Raw genomic sequence first — 19,753 nt, forward strand, 5'->3', positions numbered from 1 at the left:
CCTACATGAAACTGCTCACAACAGAGTCTGTGGATTATCCTGAGTAGCCAGGTCATGATTTCTGGAAAGAGACATTGTGGTTGAGTTTTTAAAATGTATTTCTTTGCTGCTTTCAGCACCACAAACTGAGAACATCTAGTTCCATTATATTAGGGAGAAGGCAGACATCTCTAAGGCCGATATCTCCAACACTCAGCAACTCACACTAAAACAATCACGACTGCTAAACAGCACTACAATTCAGAGGAAAAATATGTATTTTTGATTTTAGGGTGAACTGTCCCTTTAATGGTGCCTGTGTCAGTCTGTGTGTTAGTGTGAAGCAGGGTGTGATGAATGCAGACATGAGCACTTTTATGGCTCCAGGTCTCCATGTATTTTCAATACACACTTACATGTAATCAGGACAAACTGAAGAAAGAAGTTTATCTTTGTATTGATAATAAATTTATGCTTATTCATACAGGTCAGATAAGGTCCCAGAATTGCGGTCAAAATTGCATCTGCCCATTGTTGCACACCCACAAAGCACATGAAGCACACACAAAAGTACAAGTTGTCATAGATACTGTTTTTCCAATATACATATATTTCATGATGTTCATCAATATAATAAGACATTGATAGATTTACACTACAATTATTTTATGTACTTTAGTTTTTCATTCAGTCTCCTCTCCTTTATGTTGAATCAATCTTGTTTAGTTTCTAATCCCATACCAAATGACAGCACAATAAATCTATCAATAAATAAAAGCAAAAAAAAGAAGAAGAAAAAAAAAGAGATAAAACTGAGCACATTGCCCATGATCCTCCAGTCCTGTCCCTCCTGTAAGGCCAGACGACCAGGGGCAATATGGGCCTTCATCCCAGAAACTCTAGTCCCAAAAAGAATTGAAATCTTTCCTCAAAAATAAACAGATTTAAACAAAAAAATATATCTTGTAGATACAAACGGCAATCTGATGTAAACTGTAGAATCATTCTAAGCATCCTGGACAATTGAAGGTAAAAATACTTTTTTTCCCAATAACTTCCCTTTTCTTTACCTTTACCCATCAGTGCTTACATAAAAACAATTCAGTGACATCGGGAATTATTACTAAATTGATGCAAATGAAAAAAACAAAACAATATTTGGTTCAAAAATAAAACATACATTAAGCAGAATATTGTACAATTAGAGTCATCCAGTGAACATTCAGAGACTCAAAAGGTTCCCTCCTTTTGCTGCATTCAGCGCATTTCGGGGGGTGACAGTAAATGTTGGGGAACATTTCCCGCTCTGTACATTTTACATGACGCTTTGTCGAAGGATTAGATCTTCTGTTGGTTTCTTCTTTCTGCTCGTTTCCTTCCAAGGTTGAATTATAAGTCCATGAGTTATAATTCAAACCTGGAAGAGGGTCTGAGTATATCGTCACGTCAGCAACGTTTGTATCACCCCCCTAAATGACCCGAACACAGCAAGTTGAGATCGCTGAACAATTCTTGAGGCTGACACAAAACAATATTCTCCACCAAATCATGTTCCCATCCCACCACAATGAATGAATCACAACAGAAAAAGTGTCACGGTGTTAAAATATATACGCACTTCTTTTCATACAGACAGTAAAGCAAACAGGAAAAGAGAGCACTCACTTCATTTTCACTATTGTGACCAAATTGGCTGAGCGCTCACAACAGTTGGATAACACAGAAGTCCTACCCCAATCAGTAGTGTTATTTCACTTGGGCCCACTGTGTGGTTAACTCCTGTAGGATGGCTAAAAGGACCCCGTTTGTCACCCTATAATGATTTCCTATTGCCAAAAAACCCAATTTTACACTTTGCTAATATAGTTTTGTCCTCGTATATATTTTGGTAAGTTGCTAATATGTTAAACCTGAGGATATAGGACCCCCTACCCCCCAAAACACCCCCATATTACAACACCAAACAATGCAGATTTTTTATAACATTTTCTAGGTTTATTTTTTAACAGCTATAGTTAGATTTCTTTTCATTTTAGAACTTGGCAGCACTATGGAGACAAAAAAAGAAGAGTTGTGCTATTATTAGTTATAGGATCATGTGTCCACAAACTTGTTCCAGATTAAAGAGGCTCTTCAGACCTGGATACACGTGGTGGGGCAGACTGTATTTGAGATTTGAAGCATGCGGCCCTTATGTTTTGGTTTAACTTGCATATGTTAGAATGGCACACTCACAAGCCAAACTGACACACCGTATAAATAGCGTGTGATAGCTGAAAGGTCCTGTTATCTGTTGGTAAATAGGGTAAGGGTATAAGCTATTTAAAACAGACTCGGATAGTTTGGGTAACCTGTTTCTCTCCACTTGTTTTTGATGGCAATTGGCAGCGTAAGCATGGAATTCTGGTCTTTGGTTAATCTTCTGCAGTTTACTTTTGCTCTGTTTGGAGGAGAAAAAACATGGGAAGGGGAGGAAGGGGGTTTGTTAGGGTCCTTCCTAATAGAACCGGACGGCAGATCTGTAACCTGTCTGCTTGTGTACTTCAGTGGTCAAGGAAACAACGTGCCCTCGCTGAGATTTAAGCGGCCTAATCTGTCGGGATAAACTAGGGATATTCCCAACACAGAGCTATTCTAGCACACATACAAACATTGATGCACCTGCACTCACACACCCACACGCACACACACACAAACACACTGTAGATTTCTGAATCAGTGAGTTGAGCAAAAGGGGGGCAGGTTGGTCTACTCAGTTGGTGGGGAAGATAAAAAGTCATGTTGAAGAGAGGTAAGGCTACTAAGGCTTTACACACACTTGTTCTGAAATATTGGTGGCTTTGTGGTCTTTGTATTTCCACTGACAGTAGCCTTCTGTAAGATCTGAATTTAGGATTGTTAGTGACATTAGTGGCAGTAGAGCATGAGCTAAGCTGCTTCCTGTTCAGCATTTATTAACGCAGGCCTGCACACAAGCTGAACAACTTCAGAGCTTAGATTTGCCACAAGCAAATAAAGACCCTCCATGGTTGAAAGTAAAACTGTTTCAGATTGAGGAATTTTAGGTTTACATCATCTCATGTCCATGTGTACAAGGCCTTAGTTTGACAGAGCATTAAAAAACAAGTGCATCATATTGCCCTGCTCTCCTGCTCATGAAGTAGCCAAAAGGTTTAGTACACACCGGAGCAGATGCCAGACACATGTAAAAGAATGTTTTTAAGAGCAAACCAGTGAGGGCACCAATGAAAGAAACAACTGCAATAAGAATCGAAGCCTCTCCCTTGTTGCTTGGCAGTGTATAACGCACAGAGCTGAATTACAAAAAACACAGCAGACAGAGGTAAAGAGGAGCTCGCTGCGGTCGGCAGCAAATAGCACTGATTGCCCACTTCCTCTTTACCTGTCTGTTTCACACAAAAATATACTATAATAAAAAATAGAATCTATTATATTTAAAAAAGAAAAAAGGCCTTAACTATAGGGAGAAACACTGAGACAGAACCACTGCGCTAGCAAAACACTCTTCTTAGGAGTGCTACTATTTTTATTTTTTTTTAAATAATTGCTTTCCTGTTGCTAACGTTTGACTGTAGCCTACCCCAAAGTTGCTGACCTAAAACTCAACTGTGAATTTGACATTTTCCTCATTAGCCTCGGTCCCTGTTCCTGGATTTGCAAATAAGGCTGAATTGTCTCTTTTTTTATGTGCTCTTCATGTGGAGAGGTTTTGCTGCACGAGGATCTCCTTTGGCCAGGCTATTGACCAGCCAGACAGCGCCATCAAAAACAAGGTTATTTGTGCATTTTAAACAGATTCCTTTTCTGCAGTCAGCCACTCCCTTCACACAGATGTAAGGGTGTGTTTGACTGGAAGTATTCTACAGTAACTAATAGAAGTGACTAAGGCTTTTCAGTGTCCATGTAGGCCATAGGCCAGTAAGAATTAACTTTTGCTTTATGTAAATTAATCAGTTTATGCGACGGCCCCATTTTATCACCTGACATTAGAAGTATTTTCAAAGCCATATCCACAGTTTGACATTGATGACATCTCCACAGCATACTGTAAGTGTAATGTTAAGATAACATCACCCCTATTACAAAAGAAAAGAATTTGGACAGATTGAAAATCTAATCCTGTCTATCCAAAACTTACCCTTACAGCTATTTACTAGAACTATTTTCTCCTATGGTTTGTATGACCGACGGTTTCGACACAAGTTTCATCGCATGTATTTTTTTTAAAGATACTTACACTTACATGTGCTACGGTAAGACCATTTGCACTAGACTGCAATGAAGGAATGTTTTCGAAATAAGACACTACGTAATATTTAAATAAAAAAGAAACATCTACAGACATTGGTCCAACTGTACTATGGCAGTTTAGAAATCATCAGAAGAAATTGAGGTGTTCAAGCATGCTAACAGACAGAAGAGGGTTAGGGTGTTGATGATGAAAGTTATTAGAGGGGTGAAATGGAGAAAGAGAAATGACACAGATACTGGGAGGATCAGATGGAAAGGACTGGGGATGATGATTACTGGGGGTTAGTTAAACAATTCATGCATTATTTGAATGTTTGATCAATATCAGAAAGCCGGCAAAGAGGCTAAGACTTGAGTTCTTTGATGGCATCAAGTTATAGAAATCTGAAGCTGGAGTAAGAGTTACCTGGGGAATTCTCAAGGGCAGTTTTGTGATAGCTCAAATTTTTGTAACTTGATGATATTTTCTCAGTACAAGTATAAGTTCTCTGGCTTATTTTGGACTCTCTTTGTGGGCATGAGTAACACAGATGAACTCAAAAATCAAATGGTATTTCCATAGTGAAATGGAGACTGACTCCACTGTGCAAAAATACACCAAAAAGAGAGAGTTAGCAGGGGACGGACGGATGATGATAACATGCAAAATACACACTTTGATTAATAGGCAGTAGTTAACGCTGAAGCATACGTAAAATTAATACAAAAATTAAAAAATACAAAATGCACACACACACGCACACACACCTACAAAACAGTATATATCAGAATAAAACTCTACAAAGAACTATATATATCAGTTATGTAACAATTATCGCCAATCGTTGTTTCCTTTTCTGTTGTTGCATCGTCACAAGTGTTTGGTTCTCAGTATGGCAGGTTAGAAAAGCCAAGAGTACCCAGAAAGGAGACAGGGCCACACACTCACAGGACAAATATTGACAGGGGTCCAGAGGCGAAGTGGTGGAAGTGGGGGAGCCATGGGGCCCTGAAGGTTTAGGGGTGTTATATCGAGGCTAATCGGGAGATATATATAGTAAATTATTTATCATGGTTAATTTTGTAATCAATTTGAAGGTTTTTTTTCTGTAGCAAGGAAGGATTAGACTGGGGTAGGAGCAACTCTTCTTAGGTGCTGAAGTACACTGTAGAAAGAAAGAAAGAAAGAAAGAAAGAAAGTCTCATTTATAATGTTTAAAGTATTGCACAAGTGATTAAACCACAACCCAATCGCCAGAATAAATGTTGGCATTGCACACTTCTGCAAAGTAGTCAGGTCCTTTACTTAAGTAAATATACTAATACCGTACTGTAAGTATTATTAGCAAAGTGTACTTGAAGTATTAAAAGAACTCATTGTGGTAGGGGTGTGTCATTTCTTATTGTCCACAATAATACTGATATAATTTTTAATATCATATGAAATATTCACATCATGATAATCGCAACATTTCAACTTGTTAACACAGTGACATCATACTGTTATGCACAGCAACAAAAGCATGGCTTAAAGTGAAATTATTACAGACTCCGCGGTGTTTCCAAAAAGAGGAGCAGCTTCAGTAGTGTGGAATAAACTGTGGTGTCATGAGGCCTGGACATCTTAAATCTCTTATGAACAGTCGCAGACTTCTCAGATTCTTTTAGTGAGTTATCGCTCAGAGGGAACTCATTCAGTGGCTCCTCTGGCAGCAGCACAGCATCTCTCCCTCTCCTATCTCGCTGTGCGCACACGGGAGTCAGTGTCATCGAGTGATTTTGTCATAAACCTCTAGTAATGTAAACCTACGCGACAAATAAACTACATATATGTGAATGTAAGATAAGATAAGATACACCATTATTGATCCCACAATTGAGAAATTCCAGTGTGCAATAGTCATCGTAGCATAACAGCCTGTCACAGGTTATGGCATGATGATTGGAGGAGAAATGGCAGAGCATAAAGGTCCAGGTGGTCTTTTCAAGAATCTCTAATCAAACATAAACTACTTCTTAATGCAAATAAGACAAAATACGTGTTGTTTACCCAAGCCAAAAACATTGATTTCAATAGTGTGCATTTATACACCAAAACTGGCTCAGAAATCGAGAAAGTCACACAGTACAAATATCTTGGCATCTGGCTAGATGAGGATTTCTCATTCAAATATCATATTAATGAACTTATTTTAAAGTTGTGACAAAAAATTGGCTTTCTGTACAGAAACAAATCTTGTTTCCCAGTGCTCTCAAGAAGAGTAATAATTGAAGCAGTGTTTGTCTGTTATGGATTATGGTGATATTATCTATAGACATGCTGCTGCCTCAACTTTGAAGCGTCTGGAATCAGTCTATCATTCAGCCCTTAGATTTATTACTGGTGATAAATATGATACTTACCACTGTGTTCTGTATGAAAAAGTTGGTTGGCCCTCTCTTGAGGAAAGGCGCAAGAGGCACTGGCTTTTATATATTTTTAAGGCCTTTCTAGGCAAATTGCAAATTTGTTGGAGTGGAACTCAGGCACTTACATGGCCTGTTCAGCTGAATTGCTGCTACTCAAAGTTCCTCGAGTCTGTACAAGTATTGGTAAGACTGCCTTTTGTTATGATGCCCCTAGCTCTTGGAACGCACTACAACACATCCTGAAATTAGACACACTCCCTTCACTCAAAGAGTTTAGGACCTTAATCATAGATAACTGTGTTTCTAATTGTAATTGTTTCAGATGACTGTCTTTCTTGTTAAATGTATATTGTTGTGTGTAATCACTGTCAATATTTTAATGGCTTGTCAACTTGACGGCATTGAAAATGAGGGTAACCTCAATGTCTCTCGAGAATAAATAAAGGTTATATATATATATATATATATATATATATATATATATATATATATATATATATATATGGGAGCTGTTTAATCTGTGGTAGATTTTATTTTGTTGAACTGTAAATACTGTATACAGAATCTTAATCTCACTCGGAGTTGCTGTTGCTGTTCACAAACTAAAGAAATGAGAGGTTTATTTTGTTTGTTTTGTTTTTAGTGAATATTTGAGGCCAAATTATTAGACTGACATGTACAATTTTATCACTTATTTTGTTGCAATTTTATGTTTTTAAATTAATAATAGATTTTTTTTAACTAATCTGTCATATTGTTAAGAATATCATTATCGCAAAAATACCCTGAAATATGGTGACATTATTTTAGGTCCATATTGCTCACCCCTACTCTGCAGTAAAATAGTTCCTGTCAATGTTTTGCTATTCTGTTCAGTGTTTTTGGATTAATATTCCTGCTGCATTAATGTGTATGTTGGATTTTACTGCTGTAGATGTTTAAGGTTGCTCTAATTTAAACTCTATACACTGTTGGGTAGTTACATCTACAGAAATGCATCATATTCTACAAGTTCATCATATGTTTGTAACGTGGCTGTCCTGTGAGAACCACGTATCTCTACAAAGTCAACTTTTCACGATGTTAGAAAAACAGCCTTGCTTTCAGCTTTGTGATAGTATATTTTCCAGGTGATCCAAGAGGGTTTTTAAAGAGTTATTTTAGCTAAAGAGGAGGATTCTCTCAACCCAGAAAGGGACACTTAATCCTCCAAACTAACAAAATAATTAAAACTCACCAAGTAGCGGAGTAAAAAATACAGTCTTTACCTCTGAGATGTGGTGGAGTAGGAGTATGAAGTTAAATGTACTTAGCTACATCGCTGCCATTACACGTTATTTTGCACAAAAAACATTTGATTATGGTTACAAACAGATCGTGTTTTAGTTTGTTTGGCTTGAAATATCCAATTTCGGGGGCACAACAATTAAAATGCAGCAATGTCTTAGAAAAAAACAACCGCCTTTTGTGGCACTATTCCTAAAAATAGCAACAAGTTGCTAAAAACACCCATGTTTGGAGCCTTACAACCCGCTGGAAACAAAGCAATGACTCACTAAAACACAACTGGTTTGTTGTTTGTTGGTCTCGAATGTTGGTATTTGCAGGTTGGTAGATGACCCAACCACCTAGGTGACCTAGGTGACACGCCATCCACCATTCTCTCCACCTCCTGATGACAAAGGTAGCTCATATACTACGTCACTCTAGAGATGTTGCTTTTATACATATGAAACATGCAAAAGTGTTGCATTTGTTGTTTGTAGAAGTGTGCAATGCCAACATTTTATTTGGGCGACTGGGTTGCAAACAAACACCTGCCAACAACTTTCATAGATATTAAATTCATTTTTCATTCAGGAATATGCCTCATAGTATACCGTATATTTATAGAATGTGTGAAAGACTGTTTAAGTCCATTCAGATGACAATGACAAATCAATGTGCGCAAAAAGGTTAGAAGGATTCTTACCAATAATGACGATGAGGACAATCACGCATATCACACCCAGGATAATCATCATCTGAAGGCAGGAGATATTAAGAAAAAACAGTCATTAGAAAAGCAGCAAAAAAAAAAAAATCATTTTTACAATTTTGCCACACTTTCAGTATTTGTAAACCAAAAATCACACCAACGTTTCACCTGCTCCTGTCTGTAATATTAGTCATGTTTTTTTTCATTTGTCAGTAAACAGGGAAGTTAAGACTGCCTTTATACACAAATTTGCTATTCAAGTAAGCACGTCTGCATGTCCTCACCTTGGCATTCTTCCACCAGTATTTATTCTTCAGTTTTGCAGCGCTGGTCTCAAACTGAGAGGCTCCAGCCTGCAGGGCATCAGCCCTATCGTCCAGTTCTGACAGCTTCTGATCACGCTCCAGAACCTTATCCACATTTACACGCATGATATCCACCACCTGGGGAAAGACATGCAAAGCAATGTAATCAGCTATCAGGACAGAATGGCTCTGTATGAGGGTCCCACAGGACCTGCTGGATAAGGATCGCAATTAAAAGTTGTTTAGGTTACACGTCAAATTATGGTATCAAGCTTTACAGAAATGAGTCAAAGCCCCCCTAAACAATGATTTGTGTTTTACGTTTGAAATTTGCACTGTGTAAGAGTGAGCAGAGAAGACTGACTTGTCAGTAAGTGACCAATGAACAATGCTAAAACCCGAAATGTCTATATCTGAGCTTGACAACACGACCTTGGGTTTGCAGAGAGGTGTGTACTCACCTCATCCACTTGTGCCTGTGTCTGCTGCAGACGACGGTTGCTGGTGAGGTTGGGGGGCTGGTTCCCTCCCTCTGGTGCAGGGGCTCCAGCTGGGGCAGACCTAATGATAAAATCAGAACAAATATTTAGTAACTATACAGTAAACAGCATTACCATCTAGAAAAAGTAAAGAAAGCTTTGAAAACACAGTAGCAACCTCCCACCCCCCATGACAGAAGCACTCTATTTAATACAAAATACACATACTACAGGATTTCTGTTTTAAAGGTATACTATACAAAAAAAGCAACCAGTGTATTGACACATATAGAAATAATCCACGTTAAGAAGTGTGTTGCAGTGTATTTATCTGCAGAGACTCTGCCCTGTGCCTATATTTTCTTATTTTCTTCTTATTGTCTGTGTTAGAGATGGTAATGGGTGTGTACTCCCACAGCGCTCAGGTGAGGTCAAAGCTTTACAAAAAGGTAGCGACCAGGTACAGGAACAGGCAGCAGGCATCCGAGAGACACAAGGCCGAAACACAAATGTAGGGAGGTGAAACACCAAACCAGAGTAAATCTGGAGTTGGTTTTTACTTCCACCTTCACTGTGAGCATGTTTACAAGCAGTAACTGACAATCATACATAGTATAAGAATAACTATAAGACTAATCAATGTTCTCCATTTGCATAAAAAAGGAAAAAAAGAAAGTAGTTTGACTTGAAAAACAATTCAAGAAGTAAGAGAATAGCATCGCTATCAGTTAAAGATTGTACATTTTAACATTTAAACCTATTTTAAATATGTAATGTTGTAACTGATTACCAGAAAGTCAATTTAATTTGTTGCAATGTTAAATTACGTGTCTAACTCCGCCTATCTCAGTTATCTGAGCAACGCTTGGAGCTGAGAGATAACAGCAATGTCATGGAAACACTGCTGGTACTGTGCTATGCTGATGGAGGGTATTGAAATCCAAGTTAAAATCAGATGTAGGCTAATCTGGAAGATTTGGAAGATTTACTATGTTTCCCGAAAATTAACATTTCCATATGATACAGCTGGAAAGTGCAGATAACTACCTTCTATTAGTGTTGCCATGATACTGGACTACTAACTGTGATACAATACCTTGAAAAATATTGATATTCAGTACCACCACAGAATAAAATTGACATTAAGGGCATACAATTTATTGTTTTTATTTTAACATAAATATAATGAGGCTATAACATTTTAACTTTTGTTTCCTCGGTTATTAGCAGTGAACAGCAGAATGACTGTATAAACGTTAACAATAAGAGAGAGTGAGAAAGCACAGCTGGTAGCGGTGTACAGCAAAAAATAAGTATTAGACCGATATTCCCAATCGATGTGTATCAATTACTCTATATTTTAGACATCACTACCTTCTATCACAAAGAGAATAAACTACTGACCGTTTTGCACATGTCAAGTTGATTTGTTATGTCACGTTACATTGCGACCTACATGGACCTATTCTTTTGGACGCACTGTGCAACAATAATGACCTCAGGGAGAGACGGGCAGTTTAAGTAAAAGTGTCGTTTACCACTGAAAAGTGAAAGCTCTGTCTCATCTTCATGTTCATATACACACTTCTACTTCTGCTATTTACAGAGAAATACACCAGAACTATTAAACATGTATATGGTCATTTGTGAATGTTAATTGAATATTACAAATCACTTCTTTCTTTCTTTCTTTCTTTCTTTCTTTCTTTCTTTCTTTCTTTCTTTCTTTTTTTTTGTTGCAAGTTGAATGCTAATCCTGCTCCATCATGCCCCTGCATGTTGTTGATTGTATGAATCTTACATGACAGATGAACAAAACCTGCATTGAGTGACAGCATTAGGGCACACAGCAAAAACTATGTAGCAACTATATATCTCATACAGGCTTGAGTGATGCGAGGCTCATCAGAAACATGAAGCACAACTTAATGTAAGAGTTGAGCCACAGCCTGCCTAAAGAAACAGAACTGTCAGAATTTCCAAATCCGCATTTTTCTCCTAATTCTAAAGGCTATATGTTTGAATCATTAAAAAGGAAAAAGCATACTAGAAATTAACTTAGTGCATTTCCTTCTAAAATGTTGAGCACTGTTTAATTTGAAAAATTTGGAGTCCAGTAAAGTGAATAATCTGACCCTGCATAATCATTGAGATGCAGAACAGACAGCAGGCACAACAACTACACAAAGCAAGCACAAAAACAGTGTGACTGATGAACCACAATCATAAAGGGACAACAAGCTGGTTCAAAGTCTTTTAAATGAAATATGATTCTCTTAACATACTAACATCAGTTTATCTTCAATTATAATATGAACCCATATCAATTCAAAGTCTTAACACAGTCTCAACATTGAATCATAAGGATTCTGCAACTTGGTTTAGCAGCCCATACATTAAAAAACACATGCTTAAAAGGCTATTTAAATTTTGCATGTAGTGTGGAGAGGCTCAGCATGCTTAATTAAGCATGCTTTATTGCTATCCATAAATCTGGAGAAATCAATACATTTAGACAGTGACAGTGTCTAAAATGAAAAAGAGGAACTGACTACGCTTGTAGTATCTTCTGACAGAGTTACCGTAGTATAACTCAGCCACTGTACCAGTGTGAGGCAGAACTCTGTATAAAGGTCACCTTTACACGCTCTCACATCACTAATCCTCTAACAACAACAACAAATCCTTTTCAATAGTCGGTCCTTATGGTGCTGGTGGTCCCTGTCAGCTGCCAGCCAGCCCTCATAGAAACAGCCAATATAAAACATCCAAGGCTATATATATGATGGTGGATTATTACCATGTATCTCGAACAGAGATATTTATTATATAAGCACTGTAGTCTCAAGAAATAAAACAGTATATGTTATATTGTTTTATTTCATGAGACTACAGTGATTATCCTTCTACATTTACAGCTTATTTACAAATCAGAGCTGTGTTAATATTTAACTATGTGACGTCTTTGTCATTACTGTATGCTTTTTCACACTTTCCAGTGACGACTATCAGCACAGAGGTGTAATGTGTGCTGAGGTTCCTGCTAACGTCATCTCTGAACTGGCACTGTGACCCCAAACAATGAGGAAGGGTTGTGCAGCGAACAGATTTCTCCCCACCCTCCACATCATATGAATACAGCCCACTACGTTTAATGGAGGAGCAAACTGGAAGCTCCACACACAGGTGGGATCACTGTTGCTAACAGATAATCTTCCCCTTTAATTAAAAATGATAAACTGAATTCGGTTACTACATGCTCCACTAGTTATGGCACATGGCGTGGTGATATCTCCACCTGTTTACTGATAGATTCATTGATTTCATTGATGCAGTCAGTAGAAACTGGTGGCAAATGTAAACTAGCAAACCTATTTCACTTGTCTCAAAATCTCAAAAAAGACACTACTTTTTGACAATAGCTCTCTACCTGCTGATGAATTGTGGAGTTAACAGGATGCAGAGACCACACTAGGGCTGGGCGATGTGGAGAAAATCAAACATCACAACATTTTTGACCAAATACTTCAATAATATTGTAGGGTTGAGTATTGGTACTTTCACAAAATATTTACACAATGACATGACGAAGTGGGTAAAGGGTTACCAACAAATAACTGAACTGCTAGAACAGTCTAATAACTTAAGAAAACTGCATCACTTAACAACACTTAAAATATTATGATATCCAAAATCTTAGACGATGTCTAGTCTCATATTATGATATCGATATAAGATTGATATACTGCTCAGCCCTCGACCACACACATTAGTTTCACCCTATTCTCACAACATAACAAGGAGAAACAACAGAACTGAGGTAACAAGAATTCACTTTTCAATCAAACATCAGAAATAACAATTATCTAATAAAGGCAGCTAGCCTAACATGCTGGATTGGTGAGGTTTCACGTCCCCTCTCTCTACAGTGCACTGCTAATGTCAGTTTTGCCATGAAAGCTAAATATGTTCAACCCTCCTCCAATACAGAGATTATAAAAATAGTCTCGCCATGTGGTTTCCAAAGACGGCTTCTGCCACATTGAGAGGTCTGTGCAGAGGTCCCTGATGAAATGATGAATCATTTAGATAATAACCTTACACGTGTATGTACCCTAAAAGTAGATAGATAGATTACATTTTAATTAAACTATATACTAGGCTGCCATTAAAGAAAATATATAAAACTAATGGATTTCTGTTTGTTTGGTCAGTGTGGTGAATAAGCACGCTGTCTGACTTTGAGCACTGGAGAACGACATTTCAGCACTGGACAGCGCCACAGCGGCCCAGACCAGAAACTGTCTGATCCCAGCCTCCCTGTCCCATTCCGTTTGATGTTACTGAAGTGGAACCTGACCCACAGCACTACCTCCTTTCATTTCTCACCATATACACGGTAACAGCAGGCCTACATAACGTCCTGAAAGACATCACGTTTCACCACAGCACGACGGGCCTGTAAATATAATGGCAGCCTACCACACATCGAGGGCGGGGAGGCTCCTTCATGGGGAGGGGGTGGTGGATTTTAAGCACTTGGATGACAATTATAACCAAACGTTGGTGACAAATGTAGCTTAAAGCCCACAGAGGGAGTGTTAACAAACATGTCGCCATGGCTCAATGACATGTGTGTTGGCAGCAGCGTTTTAACTGCCTGCTATGCAAAAACTGACAGACGAGGTTGTCACGGCTATCTTTCCTTAGCGTACCCTCAGGAAAGATAAAGGGTAACCTTTTATATATGTGTATATCGGAAACAGAAAGGGACAAATAGGACACAAGGGGAGGGCCATTTTCCTGGGTTCATTTGCCCCTCAAGTCTCACACAGCTTGAAATATGGTGAGATATATAGCTGTCCGCCCTCGCACGACCATCGACGACATACAGTAGGAGGCTAGGCTATCCCCACCCCCCGCTATGGGTTGCAAATATCACGTAAACTAGGCCTAAGCCTACCTCAGAGCTAATAATATCATCGTCTATAAGAAGGTCTGTGGTGTATTCGTCGAATAATGTCGACGCTTTAAATGTCCAACAGTGTGTCCTTGCTGTTTCTTCAAGTGTTGTCACCTGTGGTTCAGCGACACAAAAATGAAGGCCTGTAAATGTTCGCTGAGGACAAAAAGGCTTTATTATACAATATGTTTCCTTCATGTGGTTTTAATTAGCCTGTGGGTAATCGCACAGACGGTGTCCTTTTCAAATCAAACCAGTCCAAACTGGAAAAAATGCGTGCGTGTTGGCTCCGGTGGAAAGCACCACACGACTAAATAAAAGAGGCACGCGATAAACATGGAGCTCGTTTACCGTGTAAAAGCCGAAAATACGGCTAATAATGTATTTAAAAGAGATAAACCCTCCGTCTGCTCCAAGGTTAGGCCGACGCGTTAGCCTCTACGTTAACGCTTGTGCCATATTAACAGAGAAATAAGAGCTGTAAAATGAAATTTAAAAGCAGTGTATATCAGTGATATACTGCCTAACGTGATTTCAGTGAAATAATCTCAGTATTTGATGGCAAAGACACACAAGAGAGCATTCAGACACCATTAATCCCAGACAGCCTGCCAACATCAGTCCTGAGGACGAAATTGGAGTTCATTAATAAATAAGGATTTTAAATAAGGAGCTTTAATGGTGTTGTACTCACATTTTCCTGGTAGTATCGGCTGGACAGCTGTGCTGAGATCCGGACTGGAAATGTTAGCGCGTACTAAGTGGCTGGCAGATGGATGTGGATTGCCTTCTGCGCTCCTCTCTACCCTCTGGCACCCTTTGGTTGCTTATTGTGGCGTTTCCCTGCCTATATAGCCTAGGAGGAGCACTGGCTTGTATCTGCCACACCGAGATGTATCCCCTCGCTACAAAACCTGCTCTTCTCCTCCTTTTTCTACGGTGATGCGGCACCTGCAGGCTAATACCGGAGCCCGGCGCTGTCAGAGTCCGTGCGGTAATGAAGGTGTAATAAACAGCCGCCTGGATTAGGTGGACAAAGATGGCTCGGTGACGTCAATCGCGGCGAGTTTCATGTTGAAATGGGTGACCGGAGACTTCAAACACACTGTTTTAAAGCCCAGGACAGCCTCTTTTTCACATATAGATGCTGGTTTTGGGACTCTATGCGTATTTCCTTTACAGGCAGTACATGTCATGGTCATGCTTGGGTTTAAAGCTTCAGTAAAGAAGCTTATTTTGATTGCAAGTCTGTGTGTCAACAAAATGGCGTTCCTCGAAAGGGGGTGTGGCGAGCTTCGCAGTAGGTGTCTGATTATCATTCATAGTAAATATGAAACAGGGATGTAGTGGAGAGTAAACCCACCTGAGAGCATTTGACCAGCCTTTTGTTTGGGGAACAAGGTTTTACTATTGTTTCAGGATGACACTAATCTGCATTACATTCAGTATGGTGCTATATTTTACAAATCTGATATAATTAATGTGAGGATAGGGGCTTCTAAGGCATATGTTCTCAAGCTTGGCCCCTGGGGCCCTTGGGAGGCTACCTCCTGAAGGGAAGATTCTGGCTAGCAAAGTAAAAACAAAAAATCCAAATCATTACAAAATAACCAAAGGATAGATACTTTTTTTAATCATATGATTCATACATACCAAAAAATTGATTTTAAAATGATTAAGACAAGATAACATAACATAACATAACATAGAACTTTACATATCCTGAGGGAAATTGCTGTGCAGCAGTTGCAATACAAAGTTAGAGGACTGCAGATACAAATCAGGTAATATGCAAGGATTAAAACAAACTAGAAAAGTAATGTATAGCAGATATAGAATACAATATATAAAAAATGCAAAACTAAATATAAACTAGATAACAGAAAGGTGCAAAATATAACAAAAAACAAAACAAAACAAAACAAAATCAAAGTAAGTATATCATGACCCATAACATCATTTTAGCTTTCTCTGTTAACAGCTGTTTAAGCCAATAAGGAAATATATTCAAATGTGATTGAATTTTTCCAGATTTTTAAGTGTTAATTAAATTTCCATTTAATTTAACTCTTTTTTTTCCATCCTGATGTTGGTCTTGAATCTATTATTTTTTTTTACAAATAATGTCAGGAAGACAAGAGTGAATCACGATAATGTTTTTAAGAGGTAGAATTTTTTTGAAACCCAAAAAGTGGAAGCAAATGTCACCTAATACAGGGTCTGATCAATAATCAATAAATGAATAGGCTTCAGTGGGGTTTATCTTTGATTCAGTTTCATGTGAAAAAGCTTCACTAACACATCTGCAACAAGAATGAATAATAAGCTTTACAGCTCCTTGACTTGTTTATAGTCCTGAGGGCAGCTTCTGTCCTGTTGGTGTAGATTTTCATAACAGAGTTTTGAATGCATCAAATACTGTGTCTCTCATTTTAAAAAAAAAAGTTGCAGTATAATCCTACTGATGTTTGAAGAGATATTGTTAATGTTTGTTTTGAGCGTCTCAGTGTTGACTGTTTTGCTGGTAACTGACACCGGACGAATCCCTTCTCAGATTTAATCCAATCACTCAAACATCCAGTTACATATTCATCCTACTAAACCTCACTTGACCTCACTTGACACATGAATTGGCTTTCTGCGCAGCATTAGTCCCGTAGGCGCAAGTAAATTACGCAGGCTAAATCTCATATGAGTGTCTAAATCCACTTTCAGTCTCATCACCAAAAAACTCCTGCTGGATCAAAATTCTTTTTATATATTTTCTGGAATTGTTCCTTCTTTCTCGTTTAGTGGAAAATATAATCTCTTGTTTTATTTCATTATTTTGGATAGTCAAACCAATGTTTTTTGATTGCTGTAGTAACACTAATGACCCGAGTGCATGAAGTTTTGGAAGGTTAATGTTACTACCAAGGAAACCATTAGAGTGTAGCCTCATGACATAACAGAGGCTTCTGCAGAAATGTGATGGTGACTGAGGGAGAGGTGACGTGATTTTAGTCATGAGGATTTGGACCTTCTGCTAAAGAGAAATTGTGAAGAAGAATAAGACAAAATATAAAGATATGGTAAAGAGTCAGCTCTGTTCTGTTAATGCTAGGGAAGCCTGGAATGGACTAAATGTTTTGAGGGGTAGGGAGGGGAAAAACAAAATGTCCCATTGTATTAATGTGTAGCTTTTCCTAATGACCTGCAAATCCACTGGCCAACTTCTGTGTGGAGTTTCTATGTTCTCAACAGCATGGGTTTAGGCTTCCTCCCACAGTCCAAAGACATGCAGGTTAATTGGTGACTTTAAATTGTTGACCATAGGTGTGAATATGAGCATGAATGTCTCCATGTCTCTATGTGTCAGCCCCGTAAAAGTCTGGCAACCTTTCCAGGCTGTGCCCTGCCTCTCGTCCAGTGTCAGATGGGATCGGCTCCAGGCCCCCTGTGACCCTTATGTGGGTAAACAGTTACAGAAAATGGGCCGATGGATGGATGAGGCACATTGAATAAAATGACAGATTGGGCCTTTCAAAGAAGCAGCACCCAACTGAACATCTTTATCCAAAATCTTTTCCTACAAACATAAACATAAGCATTAAGTGGCATTTACTGTGGCTATAGATTAAATAACTAGACATTTCTGAAGGGACACAGCAACATTGCATGTTCAGAGTAGCATTAGAAAGTAAAATCAGACAGGAGAACTCATGTGAAAACACCACATATTTCTGATATGACTGTATAATCCATACTGTATGATTACATATCTTCACTGCAACTGATGTGATTTACACATGTTGTATGATGGATCATGTTGCTACAGAGCTCATGAAATTGTCATCTGAACACTGTATGTGCAAACTATGTATGCCTATTTTCCAAAAAGTAAATAACTTCAGTCTTTCATTTCCTGGGTCTTCAACGAGGGGTTCATGACCCCAAGGGAGTCATCACAGTTACTGCAAGGGAGCCGCCAAGTTATTGTTTGATAATTTAAATTTTATGTTGTTCCTTTATTATTTGTTTTCAAAAACTAAAACATGTCTAAGATTGACACATTAACATGAATCCAACATCTTAATAGCAAAAATAAATCGCCCTATTCATAAAACATAAGAAAACATTTAGTTTACAGTACTGTTCCTCATGAATCCTTTTACATTCATGCGAGCTAGCTAATGCTAAATCACTGTGCAGGGCTTCACCATACTGGCGAGGTGAACTAGTTAGCTAACTCTATGTACTATTAAAACATAATGGCCAATTAGCTGTATATTCTAATTCCAAGTGTATGGACATTCTTGTGAGCCACAATGGATCCTTTTGTAACTTTTTGAGCAAGAAACTCTGACACACTGTCCACCTCAGAAACCATCATCTAAAGTGCAGAAGGTGAGGCTAACACACCTAGCCATGCTACAACTGATGCTAACATAGCAGCTACAGGCTGGCACAAACGAGAGAAGACCTGAAAATATTCACACAATTATCTCAAGTTCAATTCAGTTTTACACAACATGTGTAGTAGGGGGGTCCCTATCCTGTCTCTCTTTCAGTTAAGGGGTCCTTGGCCTGAGAAACAATGCAGACCCCTGTTTAAGCTCATAGGGTGATGTTAATTTGGTGCAGCCCACATGATGGTGCCATAGGACAACTTTGTTTTGTGGCTAACATCCCTAAAAAACAAGTGCAGAGATAGTTGCACTTATGTTTTTGTGGGAAACTATAATTTCATGCTAAGTAAAGTTTCTTATATTGTATTTTTGGCACCCTTTCACTCATTCTTTTTGTAATTATCCTGCAAAATTTTGATACTGACTTTTAAAAAGTCTATATATAAAAAACTTAAATTCGTAGGTCTTATTGACACACAGTTTTCCTCATGATCCCTTTTTCTGAGCTGATGATAATAATCAAATTTGTAGATCAGGGAAGAATTATCACAATGTGTGACTGTATGCCTTGTCACTGCCCATTTGTTTATAGCCCATCTAAGGTTTCAGTACACCACACCAAAAATGCTTAGTTGCTCTATGATGTTCTCACTTCCACCACTCAATGTGCCTGTTCTGTTGATGCATTTTTTGCTTATTCAACTCATATGCTTATTTTGATATATTGTATTCAAAATGGATATTAAAGAGAGGGAATGTATAAAGGTTAAATGATTTACATGGTTGTGCACTTCACAGAATGAGGCGATATTCCTCATGATATATTTTGATTTCATTAACCACATAATTCCATCAAGGCACCAAGGACACTGTGCAGTACTGTGAACAAATTCATTGTCATGTATAACCTGTAACGATGTCTCTCACACTGTGGATGAGGGAAGAATTGTAATGTGTGGGAGATACAGGTACATTATTTGTATTGTACAGCTCAGATACAG

The 19,753-nt window shown here is 38.3% G+C and overlaps 1 protein-coding gene across 1 annotated transcript; it reads right to left on the reverse strand.

The window, feature by feature from the left end:
• Window positions 1–420: 420 nt before the first annotated feature.
• On the reverse strand, window positions 421–15,445 carry vamp2 (vesicle-associated membrane protein 2). The gene is made up of 5 exons (XM_050040674.1): window positions 15,059–15,445; window positions 9,384–9,483; window positions 8,902–9,060; window positions 8,612–8,663; window positions 421–5,396 (listed from the first exon to the last, which is right to left on the reverse strand). Coding segments are annotated over exons 1-5 (330 nt in total). The 5' UTR covers window positions 15,061–15,445; the 3' UTR covers window positions 421–5,379.
• Window positions 15,446–19,753: the final 4,308 nt, after the last annotated feature.

This window comes from Epinephelus moara, chromosome 3, assembly GCF_006386435.1.
Source record: "Epinephelus moara isolate mb chromosome 3, YSFRI_EMoa_1.0, whole genome shotgun sequence".
NCBI classification, from domain to species: domain Eukaryota; kingdom Metazoa; phylum Chordata; class Actinopteri; order Perciformes; family Serranidae; genus Epinephelus; species Epinephelus moara.